Raw genomic sequence first — 19,722 nt, forward strand, 5'->3', positions numbered from 1 at the left:
CCAGCAAAATGCTGAATCTAGTAACAAATCATGATAATTATTAGACAATCTTCGAGAAGAATTGATGTTTTTTTTAAGCTGTTGCACTTTAAGTGAGATTCCTCCATGTTTTTTTTACCTTCTGTTTCATTAGTTTTTCAGAAGATAATTTTACGCTAACCGAGAAAACACAAATCAAATTTTCCTTTTCATGGTCCGTGGAATTTTTCATTTGGAACATATTAATTTTTATAAATAGATCATTTTTATATCAAAATCATGTTTGCAAATCAAAACTCAGAAGCTATTTTTTTTCCGTAGGGGAAATAATAAATCAATGGGTTGAAACTTATTGACGTTTCCTCACACTTCTTAATTATTGGAATGGTTAAACTTATCCAGATAAAATTTAAAGACCAGAAAACAATAATATACATATTTATCATTTAGACTATTTACAACTTCTGTTTGATCCATTATCCTTGTATTCAGGTCGAGACGAGAAACCTTTAAAAAGCTCTTTTACACCCATATTTTTTTTTCTTTTTACGATTAAGAATCATTCAGCTTCTTGAACCTCCTCTTCCTCTTCTGTAACTTTCCATTCATCAGAAACAACTTTTAGCTGAGATAGCTTTTCTAAATTATACAAAATATTTTAAAAAGACTTTATTATTTAACATTTTATTAACATTCATCTTTTTTCATTTTTTTAAAAAGGAGAAGTAAGTAATTACCAAGAGAAGATGTACATGGAGTGTCAGAAGGTGTAACTTTTCTTCGTTTTTGCGTTTTCTAAAGCAAACCAACAGTATACATTTTTTTTGCTGAAATTATCATTAAAAAAAAAGAGATTTGTGTCATACATTATCAAAACTTACATGCTTTTGAGATTTGTTTGCCTTGTTGAGCTGTCTTTGGTTTTGCAACAATTTATTATGTTTGTTTTTATTATCATTGAGCTTGTTGCAGTCGTGAGCCAGTACATTACACAAGAAATCCTTATAGTTAGATAAAGTAATTCAGTTAGAATTAACATTTAAAAAAACTAATTTCACAGGTTTTTTTTTTTTTAAAACACCATATTTTACAGAAGTCCATTTTATACAAAGAATACAATAAAACCATCAAAAATTCATTTACCTCATCATCACTAGAACTCTCAGAATCACCACTATAGATTGAACCAGTATCAGAAGACATTTCATTTTCAGAAGCTTCTTGCATCCATAATGGAAGTAACTCTTTATTCATAATTTTAGGTTTATGTGAATCTATCACTTTTAAGAAGTTTTCTGGTTCAACCTAAAAAATATTAGACTATTACTAACACACACTTAGCTATATATGATCTAATTGATGCATAAAAAGTATATCTTCTATTCCATTAATGCTGCACATAAAAATGCTTTTAAAAAACAGATCTTTAAAACAATTTAAAAGAATATTCTTAACCTTTTGAGACTTGTAAGCATAACATGTTGGGGAACTACCAACTATAAATATATTTGTAAAAAAATAAATTATATATCAAAAGCATATAAGTAGATTACTAACTATATTTCATACTTTAAACAAAGAAACTTTAAATATTTCATATACTAACCTTTGTCTGGAACATTTGTCTCTTTGCATAGCTCATATGCTTCTGGGACAAATTGATTTTCTAAGCCCTGTGTTACTGAATACATATTTCTTCGGGTTCTTTTCGGTAAATTTAAAACACAATCAAGGCTTCTAGCTTTTTTAAAATTTTGAAGTGTTTCCAATAAGCCTAAGGAGATAGTTAACTATTTATCTAATTAAAAAATTTAAAAAACAATTACATAAGTTTTAAAAGATTTGATATATGAAAATAAATGAAATAAATATTAATATGGTAATTTTCTGAATCAAGTGGTAGTTTAGCAAGCTTGCTGAGCATAAGATCATTTGCTCTTATTCTCATTGGTTTGATTAGGTTTGTTAACATATTCTCTCCCTCTCCCCTTCTCTCTCTAATTGCTTGCAAATTAACAAAAATTTTTACTTTTTTTAAAATGTATGTATGTATGTATGTATGTATGTATGTATGTATGTATGTATGTATGTATGTATGTATGTATGTATGTATGTATGTATGTATGTATGTATGTATGTATGTATGTATGTATGTATGTATGTATGTATGTATGTATGTATGTATGTATGTATGTATGTATGTATGTATGTATGTATGTATGTATGTATGTATGTATGTATGTATGTATGTATGTATGTATGTATGTATGTATGTATGTATGTATGTATGTATGTATGTATGTATGTATGTATGTATGTATGTATGTATGTATGTATGTATGTATGTATGTATGTATTATGTATTATGTATGTATATATTATATTTGTATTATTATGTATGTATTATGTATGTGTGTTTATATATATGTATATATATTTGCATATGTAATTATATTTGCATTTGCATTTGTAAAAAATGATAAGTAATTTTAAAGAATTAACAAACTAATTCACTTTTAACATTTCTTATGTTAAATGTGAATTAATTTGTTAATTCTTTAAAATTGCTTATTTTTTTAAAGAAAATATTTTTTTTCCCAAGCCATGTTTCATTATAACTCTCAAGTCGATTTTGTAAAAATTCGAAAAACTGTAAATAAAGTTGTTAGAATTATATTGCTCTAATGCTTTTCGCTTACCTGTTTATTTCAAGTTCTATGCTCTATTGTCAGTTTGCTAACGTTCCAATTTAATTTATTAAGCAGTTTAAGATAAAACAAATGTGAAACATTCAGAGTAGCATTTTAAAAAAAGGATTTGCAGCATATCGAAAAGAGATTAGCAAATGCTTACCAGTGTCACTGTCTTTTGAGTCATGCCAACTTCTGCTAAATCGTGTAAGCTGAAAGAAGCAATTAATTAAGTAATCCATGCGGTTTCTTTGATTTGCTGTGATTATGAAATTATTAATAAATGCATAAAACAATGACAATAAAAACAATAACAACTATGTATCGATGGCAGTTGCTCGTCTGTATTATTATCTTAGTATGTTATAATTCATTTCTGGTATCTACGCAGTTTTTACAGGTTAATTTTTTTAACAATTGTCTCATCTCAGTTTTTAAACCATTTACAGAGTTCATAGCAGAGATTGGTAGGACAAAATAGTCATAGGGCGGGTAAAGAAAGATTAGCTTCTTAATGATGTAGTGTACCACGTAAACTATTTAAGTTTAATCGCTAATTCTACGCTTCGATGCTCTCTTTTTTAAGGCATTTTTTATTTCGGAGACATCGAGCTATGATTCATTTGTAACTAATCATTTTGTGTAATTTGTAATCTATATTGTGTGTGTTCTATTATAGTCTATTTTTTTCTATATTATTTTAGTTTATGTATGTATTACATATTTATAGCTTGTTAAAATTGTATCGTACTTTTTTTAGTATTCTTATTTATAAGCCATATTTTAAAATCACATACAACAGCACTAAGTGCTAGGAAATGGGTTAGGGCAACATATGTGGCAACCTCGATTCCAAAAAAAAGTATTAAATGAACTGCTTCTACTTTTGAAAAGAAAGAGAGGAAATTCTGCATTTAAATATTACTAGAAAAAGTTACCAGCTGAAAGTAGAGATGGCGGATAGAAGCAAGAGAAAAAATATGACGAAGAGAATTTTAATGTTAAGTTAAATTAAGTAACTCGCTAATTCATACTTCTGTTTTGAGCATAAAAAGGCATTAAGATGATGGATAGTGGAAAGTGTAAACAGCAGTCAGTGTAATGCTAGAAGAATATTTCTGTTATACTTAACATCTGCAACAATGTTTATCATGATCATTCATACTTGCTTTTTTCTCTAAATTGTGTAATAATTTGGTTAGCCAGCTGCCGATTGCCTCCTCCTCCACCTCCTCCACCTCCTCCTCCTCATCATGGTCCTTTTTTTTTTTCTTTCTTTTTTCTGTGCGTCATGCTGCCGCCTAATAAAGCTTTGGCGGTACAGAAATATTTTTAAGAAAGATTACAATGTACACGTCAGTGTTTGCATAAAATTGCAGCAAAAATATTTATAAATACATCAAAGTTTACAAAGCTCTTCAGAAACTTTTGAAAGTATTAACGAAAGGATAAATATACTGTAAAGTGATGAAACATATAACTTGTGAAACATGTAACTAATGGATCCATTTTGAGGGTCCATCATACAAAAATAACTTCCCCAGGGCAAAGAAATTAAATAATTTTAAATTTTTTTAAAAATAGATAAATAAAACTTGCTTTAAAGTATTTTAATGAGTTTGACCCAAGACGGAAATGTAAGCATCAATGCTCAGCATTTCACTTGGACTAAAGTTCCAAATTCTTGAAAATTTTATTAGTTCGTATACACATTTTAAACTTATTTATCACGCATTACGCGTACAGTAGGAACTTGCGTTCCACGGAAACGCACTGTGGTGGGGTGTTCCCTTATATATCTGTAATTAAAAAAACAGGCGTTTCTTACGATGACTACGAAATTATTGTCTGGTAACATGACCGTAGTTGATTGGAGGAAAGGAATTTTAAAGATCTTAAAGAAGTTGAAGTTTGGCATCTTTTCTTTCCCCAGTAAAAATATATTTGAATTCAGAACTCAAAATGAGGCTTTTAATACGACAATTTTATCTCTGTCAAAAAAGAGAAAAAGGAGTTTGAAAGTCTAAATGTTTTACATAAAAATGCCTATTACAAAAGAGGCTTTAAAAAGTACCAAAATATTTTGAATATTGTATTGTTAACGTTGTCAGGCAACTAAAGTGTCTTATTTTTTTTTGACAACAACATTATTTGATAAGTGCGTAAGAAACTGAAGCAATAACGTCTTCGTTAATTTATTTCTTAACGACATCCTGAAAAGTTTGGTGTTAAATTATATTGGATTTTTAAAACTTGATCTAAAATTTATAGATTCCAACTCGAGTGCAACTTTTTTTTTCGGTAAATTTTAAGTCATTCCAGTTTTTGTTGCTTTTATAAGTAAATTATTTTAAATCAAAATTAACTTACTCTTTCAAGTTTAAATATATCTTCTATATAATCATCATCAGAGTTGTAATGACCAATGTCATCAGCGTCTTCTTCTTCAACAAATAAAAATTTATTTTTCGGTATAATCGGCAGTTCTGCAAAAATAGAAGAACATTTAATTACGTAAACATATATGTTTAAAAAATATATACATATTTCCCTCTTTCCCCGGGAGGAAGAGGGGGAACACTGTATTCAAGTAAATCTATTAAAAAAAAAATTCAATATTTAATATTGAATAACTGTTTGTTTAAATACCTTTAGACGTGCTCGCTAAAGGTATGGGTGTCATACGACGTTGTTTCTTAGTTGATCGGCGTGTTGACTTAGGTGAGCACGAATCAATATCTTCAAAAGACGAGCAGCAGTTGCATTTTAAAGAATCGCTTAAATGATCTATGTCATCATTAGCTTTTCTTTCATCGTCCCATATTCCTGAATCTTGCGTAAGTTTTCTCTGCTTATTTTCTTCATCGTTTACTACTTCCAGAACTAATGGTGATTTCATCTTGTTCATGGCTGAATTTTTAAAGTTTCGCCTTCTAATAAATGTCTATTAAATGCAGCGATATCGAACAAAGCAAAATTTTTTTTTTTTTTTTAAATCAATGACGAAAATTCTTGAATGGCGAAAATATCTTGCTCATTTATGTTTCTTGTTGTTGTTAATAAAGTAAAAACCTACTTAACTTCTTTAAAACTTTATTTTTTACATGGAAATTTCTTTTTGATCTGATTGAATAGAAGTGTTAAACTGAGCAAATATTGAGCTATTCTGTTAAACAGAATCCAGCTGCGAGGAAATAATTTGAGCTGTTTTCGTATACGTAACAATTTAAATTTGACGCAAAAAAATGAGTACAACCGTTATTTAAGTTTCGACAATCGCTCCTAAGCACAGATGGTACTGTGGCACACTGATGTTTCTACCAACGGCTTTCCTATTTTTTTAGCAGTTGCATTACAATGCGGTTTTAACACTAACAGCAATTATTGCTTAACATCGGTATTTTCAGAGTTGAGCTGACTTTTAAGCGGACAATCGAAGATTATTTCTTAGTACTTTTTTTCTTATCAACTTTAAAAGCATTAAAAAAATTCACCACAGGCTTGTTTTAAATTGTCTATAATAGAAAAAGACTTAACAAATAAAGAGGAAATAGTCTTCAAATCTCATCAGGAAATGATTTCATAAAGCTGAAGAACAACCAAACGTTTCACCACTAATTAATAACACCCCCCATTATAAATGAAGTTGTCTGGTCAACGCCCAAAACAAATAAAAAACGTAAGTCCAACGCATTTAATGATTTTAAATTAAATCCAATTTTTTTTTTTCAGAAAATCATCGAGTCTGACTTTTTTTAAATAGCTTTATCCATCAATTATTTCATTTCGCTTCCGTTACATTTTTGACTCGATAACAAATTAAAAAAAAAATTAACTAGAAAACCGACTTTATAAAAGGGGAGCGAATAATATTTTTATGCCACAACAATTTTTTAGCGACATAAAAAAATGAAGTTTGACGCCTGAAGCTTTTACCTTGAATATTTCTTTGAATAATGATTATTGCTTTAAAAAAAAAATAATAAGATTAAAATAGTAATTACAATACAAAATCAAACTTTTTGAAATAAAACCAAAGAAAAAAAAGTTGATTCAATTTAAGATTTTGTCTTTTTTCTTATCTTTTTTTTCTCTCAGAGACAAATTACGAGCTGCTTTTTTGAAGGGAACTCTGATTTAGTAAACATTTAGCTGAATATGTAACACAAGCATACGTCACGAAAAACCTACTTAAAATAATGAACTTATGTTATTTTTGTGTTAGTTTAGTTTGAAAAAAAAAAAAAAAAGTAAACAAATTAATAATAAATTAAGAAAATAAATAAAAACGAGCAGAAAAAGCAATACAAAACAAGTTATCGATAACCTTCGTTACCAGGCAGTGGCAGCTACGAATAAAACTAAATATAGCAGTTCTTTTTCGCTTTAGTGGTTTTTATTTAGAACGTCTACTGGCGGGAATAACTTATTGTAAAACGTTACGACAAAATAACTGCTTCGCGCATTTTTAAAAAATTCCCCCAGACTCGTCATAAATTCCCCCCCCCCCCCCCCAGTTCATTTTTCTCTAGTTATGAATCTTTTTTTTTATGTTGAAGTAAAAATGGGGTTTTAGAAATCGACTTTTCGATTTCAAAGCGTGGTTATGTTTCCTTTCAAATTTAAAAACCGTGTTATAATTATAGCATAGAATGATATAATCAATTAAAAAATTTTTATTACCTTTCCTATTGATGCTATTATTATTATCATTATTATTATTATTATTATTATTATTATTATTATTATTATTATTATTATTATTATTATTATTATTATTATTATTATTTTTATTATTATCATTATTATTGTTATTGTTATTATTATTATTATTTTTATTATTATCATTATTATTGTTATTATTATTATTATTATTATTATTATTATTATTATTATTATTATTATTATTATTATTATTATTTTTATTATTATCATTATTATTGTTATTATTATTATTATTATTATTATTATTATTATTATTATTATTATTATTATTATTATTATTATTATTAATATTACTATTGTTATTTATTTATTTTAATTTATTATTAAAAATATTATTGGCAATAATATTGCAAGCATCGTCTAAAAATATACTCTTTAATTCAACGGTAATGTCACGAAATATTAAGTCTGTTGGGTAAAGTAGGCTAAAATCGAACTTAAAGCTGCAATATTTTTTGTGCCAAAGCCCACGGTTGCCCGTATTAAAAGAAAATCCAGCTGTAACTGAACAACACCGACTTTTTTCCCTTTTTCAAATCTATATTTTAGCTGCGTTAGCCATTAGCAAACAAAGGTTATTTCATTAAAGTGTGGTAGTATCGTTTTTAAACAATGCAGCGTCATTAATTGTTTTTTGCTTTTTTTAATATAATTTTTCTATTTTAGCTCTAGCTTCGTTCCCTCCCCTCTTCCCCACCACCTCCCCCTCCGCCCTCACCTTTTTTTTTTTTTTTTTTCCTATCTCTTTTTCTTTTTGTAAACCACTTAATCAACGATTACATATTTAAAAGTAAAGTTTCAATATTAATACTAAATAACGATATTAAAAATATGGAAGTTCTCTGACCTTAAAGTTGGTGTCGATTGAAAGAAAGTATAGCGGTAGTTGCGTCATTTTAATGCGCAAGTTGGACTTATTTGTTTATACGGAGCACGCCTACGCCGTTGTTATATATTTATTTTCCTAGGTCCCTTGACTTTTCGCTTCCTCGCTAATATTCTTAGTGGTCATCATTATTACAAATTTATTCTATTTCTTAAATCCATACAACACAAATTTTCCCTAAAACTTAATGTCTGCGTAAGTCAGTTAGATAATTACCTTTAGCGAGAGAAATCAACTTATATTTTCATGAAAGAGCTTTCTATTAAGATAAAATGAATCATCGTAGATAATTCCGATTAAAATTTCGTAGATCACTTTAAGAAGGATTCGAAGTTGGTTTGCTTTTGTTTTTTTCAGATTTCAACCAACGTCTCGCCATGTTGTCTGTGAACGGTAAATTGGTTTCTTATTTAAATAAGATTAACATATTTACACATGTAAGCAAAACATACAAATTTAAGACTGGATTTCTGAGGATTAGAAAACGCATTTCATCATTTACAACGTGTAAAAAAAATAAAACTAGCGATTCCGTTTGATAGATCACAGCTAAACTGTTACTATTACAAGAGCCAATCCAGATAATCATGTTTATGTGATAAAGAATGAATTATTTTGTCTAATAAATTTTTCCAGTAAGTGCTTGCTTCGAAAAGTACAACAAATTTGAAATCTTCGATTACTCCTTTTAGTATTCGAAAATATTTAACATTTATGTGTAATAAAAAGAAACAAAAAACTTTTAAGACGAATTTAACAAAAAAAAAAGAATAAGATAAAATGGCCAAATCCAAAATCAAAATAAAGCAAATTAAAAAAAAAAAAAAAAAAAAACCTAAAAAAACTTGATGTTAAGACGTAGATTGAGCTTAAAATCAACCACCAAAATTCTCAACAAACTTTTGCCAGAATTTAAACGAACATTCAATTTTCACAACGAAATTTCTTAGAGTTTCGGTAACTTTTAATGCTGTTTTTAATATAATTAAAAGTAAATAAACTATTAGATTTCCATTTTTCTAACCTTCTGGTCTAAAAGTAACACCTTACATTAATCGGAAGCCTATTGCGTAACAAATATTCGTCACGTAACTTAAATTTAAACTGCCGTTAAACCGTACCTAGATTTTGTTACAACAATTTTTACCACATTTATTTCCATGTAAAACAAAATAAAATTAGTAAAATAGAGACAGCGAGTGAAATATAATATCCATCATCAGAGATAAATATTACACCTGCAAAAAAATCCTAAGAAAATAAATGAGTTCAAAAAACATTTTCGACTGATGTTTTTTTTCAATTGTTTTTAAAGTAGACTGCTATTCTATATGTTTTTCTGGATTCATCAAAATCATTCCAAGCGTGTGGTCCCTCTGAAATCAATTAAGATTTCAGGTTCAATTTTTAACTCAGCGGCAGTTTGAAATTCAAAGAAAAAAAAGAACGCAAAAGCGATTAGATTTAGAATATAAAATGAAGTTATCATTTAATGTTGAAGTAAATTATTAGCAGCAGATATTAATATTGATATGGGCTGATAATCTTGTTAATAATTTATCAACTTTCGTTAAGGAGTAACCGTCTTTTGGTAAATTCAAATAAATTGAACGTTTTTTAAAATTAAATAGGGAGAGAAGAATTTCAACACACTTCTGGCCATTTTTTAAATTAATTTAGCTTTTGAATTATTTTTATAACCATTTGAGCTCATAAGTTTTGATGTTTACAGATCACCACATTCTAGATCAACAGTAAGTTCTGCCATGTTTTCTTCACTGACAGTAGGTGTCATAATAACTACTTGGATGAAATCTTACCAAATCAGCATGTATTATTCATGAGAATAAATTTTAAGCAGATACTTGTGAGTTTATCACTCATCATGATAACCATTCCAACCAAGTGGTGGACTCAAAAATATACGTTTATTATTTCTGTAGATACTAACAATACCTTTATAAGCCATCCTCGGAACACCAGCTTTTAGATCAGACATTATACCCAATTCTTTTGCCATAGAAACAAACTCATTGTTGTTATTATATATAACACGTGAAAATTCCTGCTCATCAGTTGCAGATGTAATTTCCTGAATATTTTTCACTGGAGAGTTTTGAACTTTGTATAAGAATTCGCTATCATAGTTTTCTTTCAATAAATAACTTAGATCATAATCAAGAAAAGGAAAAGGGTTATCATTTAGTTTAATATACTTTAAATACTGATCAAAAAATTGACCCTGACTCACACCAATTCTACCAAACGTTTTTGTGCGTGAGATTTCTGGACGAATGCAAGCACGATTTTTTCTCTGTAAAGGTGCACGCAACCAATCATCCCAGAAACCCAAAGGCCATTTCATCTCCATTTCTTTCCAGATTTTTTTTGTAATCAACCACCCAAGTCCTGGAAAAAAGTCAGTGCGATATAATAAATCAGTGGCTTGAGGATCAATCAAATCCTCTTTTCCATTATCATTCCACGCAGATATGCAATATAGTGAAGGATCGCGCTCCAGTAGTGGTCGAGTTGCTAAGAAGTACTGAAAAAAATCAGGTGCTAAAATAAAGGAATAAAAAAAAAAGAATGGTTGCTGATGGGCTATACACAAAATTTAAAAAAGAAAAAGGTTATATAAATACATATGCATACAAGAACCGTAAACATACACTTATATAATGAAAAACACATAGATTTATATTACATATCATTAAAATACCTATATCTATGTCATCTTCAACAATTATGACACTGTCTGCCCCATGATGCTCAAAAACCTGAGTTAAGGCCCATTTGTAGTGACGTGATATTTTGTAGTAGCCCTGATATGTCCTCATGTTTGATGGGACATTTTGCACTTCACTTAAATCTGGTTGCTTTATGTGAATTAGTTTACTACCATACGAGCTTATCACCTTTGATGTTGGCTCATCACCACAATCTTGACTAACAATAACAGGAATATTTACATTTGAAGGTTTGTACTTAAAAATGCCATCTAAACATCGACCAACAGAAGGTCGGTTGCATGCAATAACTAACAAAACCATGTTTGCATTTGATGGAGAAATCACATGGCTAAAACCAGTGGGAAAAACTGCTTCAGCAACTGACATTACTTCACTAAAACTCTTGTCTTTATTTATATTATCTTCTTTTGATTGCTTTTTTGTGATAATTATTTCATGAAAACTATCTTCATTTTCTAATATAGGTTTATTTGATTCTTTTTCTATTTCATTTAGTACCACAAAATCATTTTTCACAGTTTCTTTTATACTTATTAAATGATCTTCATTTAAATACTTGCTTGAAAACATGCTAACAATGAAAAGAAATCCACCAATAAACAAAATAACAACCTTTGTTAAAGTTTTGCATCTGCATAAAACACCATTGATAGCTAATTTTCTCATTTTACGCATTTTTATTTAATAAACTGAAATTAACAAAAGTTTGATAAACAAATTTTCTTTATAAATTACTGTTTCGCTAAGATTCATGCAATATATCACACATATACACACACAAATTTTCAAAAAAAATTAGATGCTTTAAGATTATTCTACAACTGTCATTAAAAAATTCACTAGCTCATTAATATTTTTTGAATTCAGTTTTATCAATTTTACCAAGATCTTACATAAAAAAACAAACAAACTGGAAAATATTGTAAAAAAAAGTAGATGCTCTAATTTTAAATATATTTTCATTTTTAATCAACTTTCATTGATAACAATTTTTATAAGTTTAACATTAGTTCAATCATTTTCTATAAAAGATTGCATAAATTTTCTAATGATGACCAATTTAATCACATGAGGCTTTTTGATGAGATCTTGAAACAATCAAAAAGTTAGAATATATAGAAATGGATAAAAAAGAATTATATGAAGCAACAAAGTGGTGATAATAGATCTAAAAGATGGCCCCAGTATCTGCTATAAAGAAATATCAAGTTGAATACTAATTTCCCAGCTTTGTACTAGAAATATTCTGACTATATTTAAAATGACAGGTAGCATACAACTTCATCACAAATACAATAGGTCAAAAAAACTATGGAACATTAGAATAATAATTTATTTTGTCAAGTAAGAGCCAATCCAAGGTTAAGTTATAAAAAACTCCCCAAATTTTAAACGAAAAACATGAAAAACCAAGCTCAAACTTTTTTATTGGATTTACCATGGAAAGGTAAATCCAGTCCAATCAATTTGGGCTTGGATGGACAAAGAATTATTCAAGGTTCAAATAGGCTCCATAAGTAACCTAAGAACTAGATACAATTTGGAGAAGAGTTCCAAACCAGATTTGAAATAATCTTTTAAAATTAATGCAGAAGAGATACATAGCTTGCAAAAAAGGAATTTTTAATATACCAGTTTTGACGATTATTGATGTATGTTGCACACAATTAAGTTATCACAGTTGTTTTTTTATTAATTAATTTTATGAAAAATTTAAGAATAATTTTATTTCAATATGAAAATAAAATAAAAATTGGGTCAATACATGAAAAATTGTTTACACGTATCTTGCGTATATATCTACGTTTATCACAAATTAAACTCATTTCGACGTTAATGAAACAAAAGTTTTCATTTGATTCATGCAACTAAATAACTTATAAAAAAAAAATCAATGAAACTTTAAACACGTTATCAAAACAAAGCATCAACTTCTAATAAATTTTTTTTTTTGAGAAAACGTTTACACTTAAAAGTCATTTTATTTTTCAATAGTCAAATCTACTAGTCGTAAATGACTGTCCACAACAGTCTGAGTTTTGCTTGTCACAACAGGGCCGAAACTTTAATTAAAATGAGTAATCAGTTTGAAGAGTATCAAAAAACTATTGACCAAGTAAGAGTAAGAATTGAGTTACCAATACAGTCCTTCATAAAACTATAACACCACATGTAAAAAAAGATTTTAAAACTTGACAATTGTGAATTAAAGTTTGTTAGTAAATTAGTAATGTAAATTAAGGTACCTGTGTAAAAATTTCAAGCTCTTTTAAACTTTCGAATTATTATATGATTGGAAAGAGAAAAAGTGAGTATAACAGAAGTGAAAATTTTATAAATTGGATCATTCTTCACAATATTATGTACTTTTAATTAACGAAATTTGATAGCAATTACATCTTTAGGAAATTATGACTAATTTAAATAATATCCCCTTCGGTAAACGGGAGTTTAACTTTTTTTTGTTTAATTGAGCTCTCTCAGTTAGAACCGTGTTCTTTAAGCCAAATCGTTAGAGCCAAAAACTTTATAACTATTTTTTGACAAAAAATTTAATGTGTGCTACAAAATGTTTTTTAATCAAACTTTGTTGGCAATGAGAAAATATAAAACATAAAAAAAAGAGGTTTTAAAGATATACAAACGTCTTCGATATGAGTACAATGCCAGAAAACCTACCATATTTTCAATAACTATAAATTCTAAAAAGCTAAAAAAAAATACTATAATGAAGTTAAACTATTCAATTTTTCAAAAAAATCTAAGCTGATATAAAATTCTTAAAAATCAGACAATAAAATACGTCCTTACGAGACTAATGTTAAGCAGTACTTGAAAAATGTAACACCGATTGCGGTCTTAGAATTCGGTCCCGAAAAATCAGGATACTCACATACCTAATTCAAGAGCATTTTTACAAAAGCGACATGAGCCCATTTTTGCCGAAATTGTGTTTTGGTTATTTTTAGATTTTACATTAACAGAAAATTATACATCCACTTTATTTTCAGTATCAAAATCATAATGTTTTTTCAATAAGAATAAGTCCGTATTAGTAAAAAGTACAACAAAAACACAGGTTAACACTTTCGCAGTTGCTCCGTAACAAGTTAACCTTAAAGATGACTTCTAAACCAACTATTGATTCAGAAGTGGGAATGGTTGCTTGCACTTTTACCCCTGGTCAAGGTTGGAGAAGATCAAAATTAAGCTAAACAGAAGTGAAAAAGCGTCAGAGATTTCATCAAATGGAAAAATAGTTGTCATAAAAAGAGTTGATAACATTGGAAAATACTTTTTCAAAAATGGGTGTCTAAAACCTGAAAAATGTGGAGGCTTTAGAAAAAAAGTAGAAGATTAAGAAATAAATCATTCATTAGTGGTTTTTTCGAGCCAATATATAGAATGTATTTTGCACTTTGGGAGAGAAAAGAGTGTTGGAGGATATTTTTTGTATGAACTAAATGTTGTAAAATTATGGAGAAACCAAATATTCATAGGAACCATAACATCATGGATAATTCAGCAATTTTTAAATTTAAAATTTTTTTACCAAGTTAAAATGTTGGATTTAAAAAATCGAGAACCGAGAACTGTACATTTTGTAAAACACAAAAAATATTAAAAAGTGGTATAGGATTTAATGAAGTGTCTTCAGCCCTGGTTCACTACTTGCCTAAGTTAGAAAAACAGATTTAATTATAGAAAGTTCAATTAGACCTACATTTATTTTCTGATGCTAGTTCATCACAAAACAAAAACTCTATTATTTTCTGTTTTTTTTTTTAGAGTTCACAGTTTTTTACCTCCTAATCGAGTTTTTGAGCATATAGAAAAAATGACACGCAAAAAAATAACCATTCTTTTTTGGAATATTACAGAATTTTATCAGAGCATGGAACAATGCAAAAACTAGGCGAAGTATGGTCTCTTAATTTTAACTAAAAGTGGCTAAACAGGTTCTAAAAAGAAAAAAAAAGCAAACAAATTCTATGGAGAAATCTATTCTATGAAAAAATCTTATTCTAAATGTTTGTCTTAAAATGTGGTTGTTTAAGTTAATCCAAGCGGATTAGGAATCATCCTGCATGTATACGGGCCGTTTTTTGGAGGGATTTTGTAATCGAGGGCAAGTTTAATCAACATGGGGGGTTTCTCATTATCTATGCCAATCCTTGACTATGTCACTTTTCTAATTGCGTATACAAAGGCGGACTGTTTACATAAAACGTGTGCTGTTTTGTCTTACACAGTTCGGTAAAAAGCCAATTAAAATTCAAAAGATTACCCCAGCAATTGAAGCGAAGGATCCAATATAGTTTAGAAGTAACTAACTATCCCAAGATTTTTTGTAACCATTGCCACCAGAAACCTATGTAACCATGACATGAACAAGGTGGAGTACCTGGAAAACTGGATAGAGAATATGTCCAATTCATGTTAATCAATGTTTTTTTTTTTTTATTATTCATTATTATTTTCTACTTAATGCTTTGTTTTATTTACAAACACATTTTCTTAACTAAAAATATGTTGAGAAAACTGAAAGTTTTTTAGTAATACATGTGTTATCAAAAAACTTTTAGTTTTATCAATATATGTATAAGTTTAAAATGCAATTAAATAGTAAAGTTTATCACACTACATACATTATAATATTTAAGAATAATATAGAGTATTGGCCATTAATAACAATTCATCATGCTATTGTAGTATGAATGTAAGTTTAAAATTAAATATTTCAAAAGTTAAAAGAGATTCTTTTCTTCAACTTTTTTTTATTGTAATAAATCAAATGATCACAATATAAATTAATTTAAAAATAACAAACTAAAAAGTTAAAAACTAAAATATGGAAATGATAACAAGTGTTCATTTATATATATAAAAAAAATGTGGCTTAAGTAAACAAACCACAACGACAAAATTAACAAACCATAATAAAAAAAATTTATAAAGCACAAAAAAAAAAAACGAAATTAATATTTTGATGACAATCCTTTTAAGCATTGATTGATCCATTTCGGCATGGAATTCACTAAATTCTGAGTAATATCTTTTTGAACATTATTCAGTAATTTTGTTATATCTTTTTTCAGCTGGTCTAGATCTTTTATATCAATTTTACCAAGATTGTGGTCTAAAGAAGACCACAAATTCTCTATGCAATTGAGATCTGGACTACTGGCATGCCATGACATGATTTTAATGTTCTTCAAACCATTGCTTGCAAATTTTACCAGTACATAATTGAACATTGACATGGAACATTATCTTGTTGGGAGATAATTACCATGTCTTTTCGGAAAACGTCAATAGAAGGCATCAAATAATTATCCAATGTCTAAATATCTTTGAAAATCAAGCCTTCCATTTAGCAGTTTGAAGCAACCGACAATTTCATAGTTTATACAGGCACAGATGCTTACATTGCCACAACCATGTTTTGTTCATAGAACAATCTGGGTGCATTTTTTTCATGTTGGCGTTCTTCTCAGCATTACTCGGTTTTTTCTTTAATAAACCTCAACATTCATTTTATCGATAAAAGTACATTGTACCACATCCCAAGCAGGCAAAAAGATATCTAAAATGCATCTAAAAAACATCTGAAAACTGGTGTAAAAGGTGTCTGAATTCACGTCGTGAATGAACGCTAAATAGATGTCTATCTTATAGATGTCTTTTAGATGCATTTTAATCGAAAAAAAAAAAGTAGATGTATATTGCATATCTTTTATACATATAAAATGATGCATCTTTTATCAAATAAAATGCGTCTAAAAGACATCTATAAGATAGACGTCTATTTAGTGTTCATTCACGACGTAACTTTTAGACTAGTTTTTCGATGTATATTAGATGCATTTTAGATATCTTATTTGCAGACTAAGTTAAGATTGAAAAGTCTTTTAAAAAACTACATAAGTAAAAAAACAATTTGGTTCAAATTATTGAAACTTATTTAGCAAGATTAAAAAACAAAAGTTTACAATAAAAAAGTATAGTTCTGTATTAAGTCCGCTGATTCGCTGTTCCACGTCATTGTTATCTAAAATATAATATAATGTAATAGCATGTAAATAAATACACTAATGCTTTAAAAGACATGTCGAATTATTAAAAAATCTGTTTACATGAAATATATATAAGTTTTCACTAAGCTTGTTGCTAAATTTCATAAAAACATCAAAGATATGAGATATGACAAGATTTTCTGAAACAAAGTAACCTTGTTAAGCTGTTTTTTCCTATTTATTAACCTCTTCATCTTCAATTATCTGAAGAAGGTAATGATAATAATAATAATAATAATAATAATAATAATAATAATAATAATAATAATAATAATAATAATAATAATAATAATAATAATAATAATAATAATAATAATAATAATAATAATAATAATAATAATAATAATAATAATAATAATAATAATAATAATAATAATAATAATAATAAAAATAATAATAATAATAATAATAAAAATAATAATAATAATAATAAAAATAATAATAATAATAATAATAAAAATAATAATAATAATAATAATAATAATAATAATAACAATAATAATAATAATAATAATAATAATAATAATAATAATAATAATAATAATAAAAATAATAATAATAATAATAATAAAAATAATAATAATAATAATAAAAATAATAATAATAATAATAATAAAAATAATAATAATAATAATAATAATAATAATAACAATAATAATAATAATAATAATAATAATAATAATAATAATAATAATAATAAAAATAATAATAATAATAATAATAATAAAAATAATAATAACAATAATAGTAATAATAATAATAATAATAATAATAATAATAATAATAATAATAATAATAATAATAATAATAATAATAATAATAATAATAATAATAATAATAATAATATAATAACAATTAATTTTAAAATATAATTTTATTGATTTTAATGAATGTGGCTAAACAACAATGCATCATCAATATACCTGTAATTACCTTTCTCTCACGGTCGTCTTTATTATTTTTCTCAATGGAAACATAATGCGCACTGCCAACCATTTAAGTAGTTTCTGGCATTATTAAAAAAACCCATATATTATTATAAAAATACCCATTTATATTTTAGTTACATTTTAATCTACAAAGAAAAGTATCCACTTAAGAATAACGCTTTTATCTGTCAGATCATGGAGTGATTTTAGTAAAATGTTTTGCAACTATTTCGTCGTTATAATACCATGTAATTTGTAATAGCATGTAATTTTATTACTTAAAACTCATTGAAAATTATTTTCATTATGACTTTTGTCTTTCATTGGTTAGTATAAATTTAGTTACGTATAAATTTTTATTCCTTTCTAGAAACAAGTTTCCGCCATTCTAGATGCACGTTACTTTAATGGTCATTTATAATGATCGTTTTGTAAAATCGATTTTGTCATGAGTTAAAATTTTTTCTTTCAGTTGTAACTGACCTATACCGTAGATTCCCTAATTCCGAACAGTCCCTAATTCCGAACAGCTTTAGTTCACTTACTGTTACATCTTTTATTTTTGAGGGATTTTTAAATGGAAAACTGATTAATAAATTGGAAGACTAAGGTACTGAGAATATGAAAAAATATTTTCAAAATATATATTGCTACCATTAAATTTTTTAATTACAAGCAAAACACTTTTTAAAACCCTGAAAAACCAACAATATAAAACCGACTTTAAAAAAAAAAGGTAATTTAAATTGCGTACTGTTCGATGTAGAATTTGATGGTGATTATTTATCTGAAAAAAAAATCAAAAATTAGCAATACTTCGTAAGATATCTCAAAAACAGAACTTTTCTGCACAATTAAAATGTTTCCAAAATTCCGAACAGATTTTGGAATGCACTTTTTTTTGCAAAAGTTAGAGTTTTTACGTGCAAGTAATTAACCGCAATATTTAACATTTGTATTTTAACGACATTAACTTAGAAACTAATAAGCGCTTTTAACCTTTTTATTGAATTTCTAAACATCTTGTTTATCTTAACGTTTGTTAATAAAAAAGAAATGTCAAAGTTTTAAAAAAATGAAGATCGCGAAAGAAAATTTATTACAATTATTACAATAAAAAACTACAATGAACATTGAACAATGTATTTGAATTATTGCCATTTCAAAATACAACTGCATAAAGGATAAAACTGCATTACTATATGATAAAAAAGCACTACAAGCTTCCTATTTGATAAATGGGAATTTGATAATTCCGAACGAAAACTTTACTTTTTATATTTAAAAATTAACAATATTTTTATAATAAATATACTTGTTGCTTAATATGGTTCGATTCAGTTTAGGTTCCAGTTTATTTATTTTAAAAAATTAACATTAAATTCAAAAAGCAAGCGGAGTTATTCAACTTTAAGTTCGATTTTGTTCGGATTTAGGAAAATCTACGGTAAAAGACATCTTAAATGCATCCATACTTAACCGAAAAAATGATATCCATGTATTAATCAAGTCTATACGTCATATAGGCGTCTATAATTGGACATAAATAGATTCTCTGTAATTAGACGTTTTTTCGATATACATCTAAAATATACGCATCTAGGAAAATAGTCTTAAATGGTCTAAAAGACATCTTGTATGTATGTATGTATGTATGTATGTATGTATGTATGTATGTATGTA

The 19,722-nt window shown here is 27.1% G+C and overlaps 2 protein-coding genes across 5 annotated transcripts; both read right to left on the minus strand.

Moving 5' to 3' along the window:
- Positions 1–401: 401 nt before the first annotated feature.
- On the minus strand, positions 402–7,092 carry LOC145185565 (uncharacterized). Of its 3 annotated transcripts, XM_090097969.1 has the most exons (9): positions 5,319–7,092; positions 5,040–5,155; positions 2,833–2,881; positions 1,586–1,753; positions 1,435–1,475; positions 1,123–1,284; positions 861–980; positions 717–774; positions 402–618 (listed from the first exon to the last, which is right to left on the minus strand). In XM_090097969.1, exons 1-9 carry the CDS (start codon positions 5,575–5,577, stop codon positions 539–541), a joined length of 1,053 nt encoding a protein of 350 aa, XP_089954095.1. In that variant the 5' UTR covers positions 5,578–7,092; the 3' UTR covers positions 402–538. The 3 variants fall into 3 exon arrangements, with proteins under 3 accessions (XP_089954095.1, XP_089954096.1, XP_089954098.1); XM_090097970.1 differs by lacking the exons at positions 2,833–2,881; positions 5,040–5,155; positions 5,319–7,092 and adding an exon at positions 2,679–2,824; XM_090097972.1 differs by lacking the exons at positions 2,833–2,881; positions 5,040–5,155; positions 5,319–7,092 and adding an exon at positions 2,679–2,801 and having other exon boundaries at positions 1,586–1,769.
- Positions 7,093–9,933: 2,841 nt separating this feature from the next.
- LOC145185745 (alpha-1,3-mannosyl-glycoprotein 2-beta-N-acetylglucosaminyltransferase-like) lies at positions 9,934–11,721 on the minus strand. 2 transcript variants are annotated; one of them, XM_080061746.2, is made up of 2 exons: positions 11,003–11,721; positions 9,934–10,842 (listed from the first exon to the last, which is right to left on the minus strand). In XM_080061746.2, exons 1-2 carry the CDS (start codon positions 11,706–11,708, stop codon positions 10,157–10,159), a joined length of 1,392 nt encoding a protein of 463 aa, XP_079917872.2. In that variant the 5' UTR covers positions 11,709–11,721; the 3' UTR covers positions 9,934–10,156. The 2 variants fall into 2 exon arrangements, with proteins under 2 accessions (XP_079917872.2, XP_089954099.1); XM_090097973.1 differs by having other exon boundaries at positions 10,476–10,825.
- Between the last annotated feature and the right edge of the window lie 8,001 nt (positions 11,722–19,722).

The sequence above is a fragment of the Hydra viridissima genome, unplaced genomic scaffold, assembly GCF_058129835.1.
Source record: "Hydra viridissima isolate aposymbiotic clone 2 unplaced genomic scaffold, HvirCarnegie_v1 scaffold_9, whole genome shotgun sequence".
Lineage (NCBI taxonomy): Eukaryota > Metazoa > Cnidaria > Hydrozoa > Anthoathecata > Hydridae > Hydra > Hydra viridissima.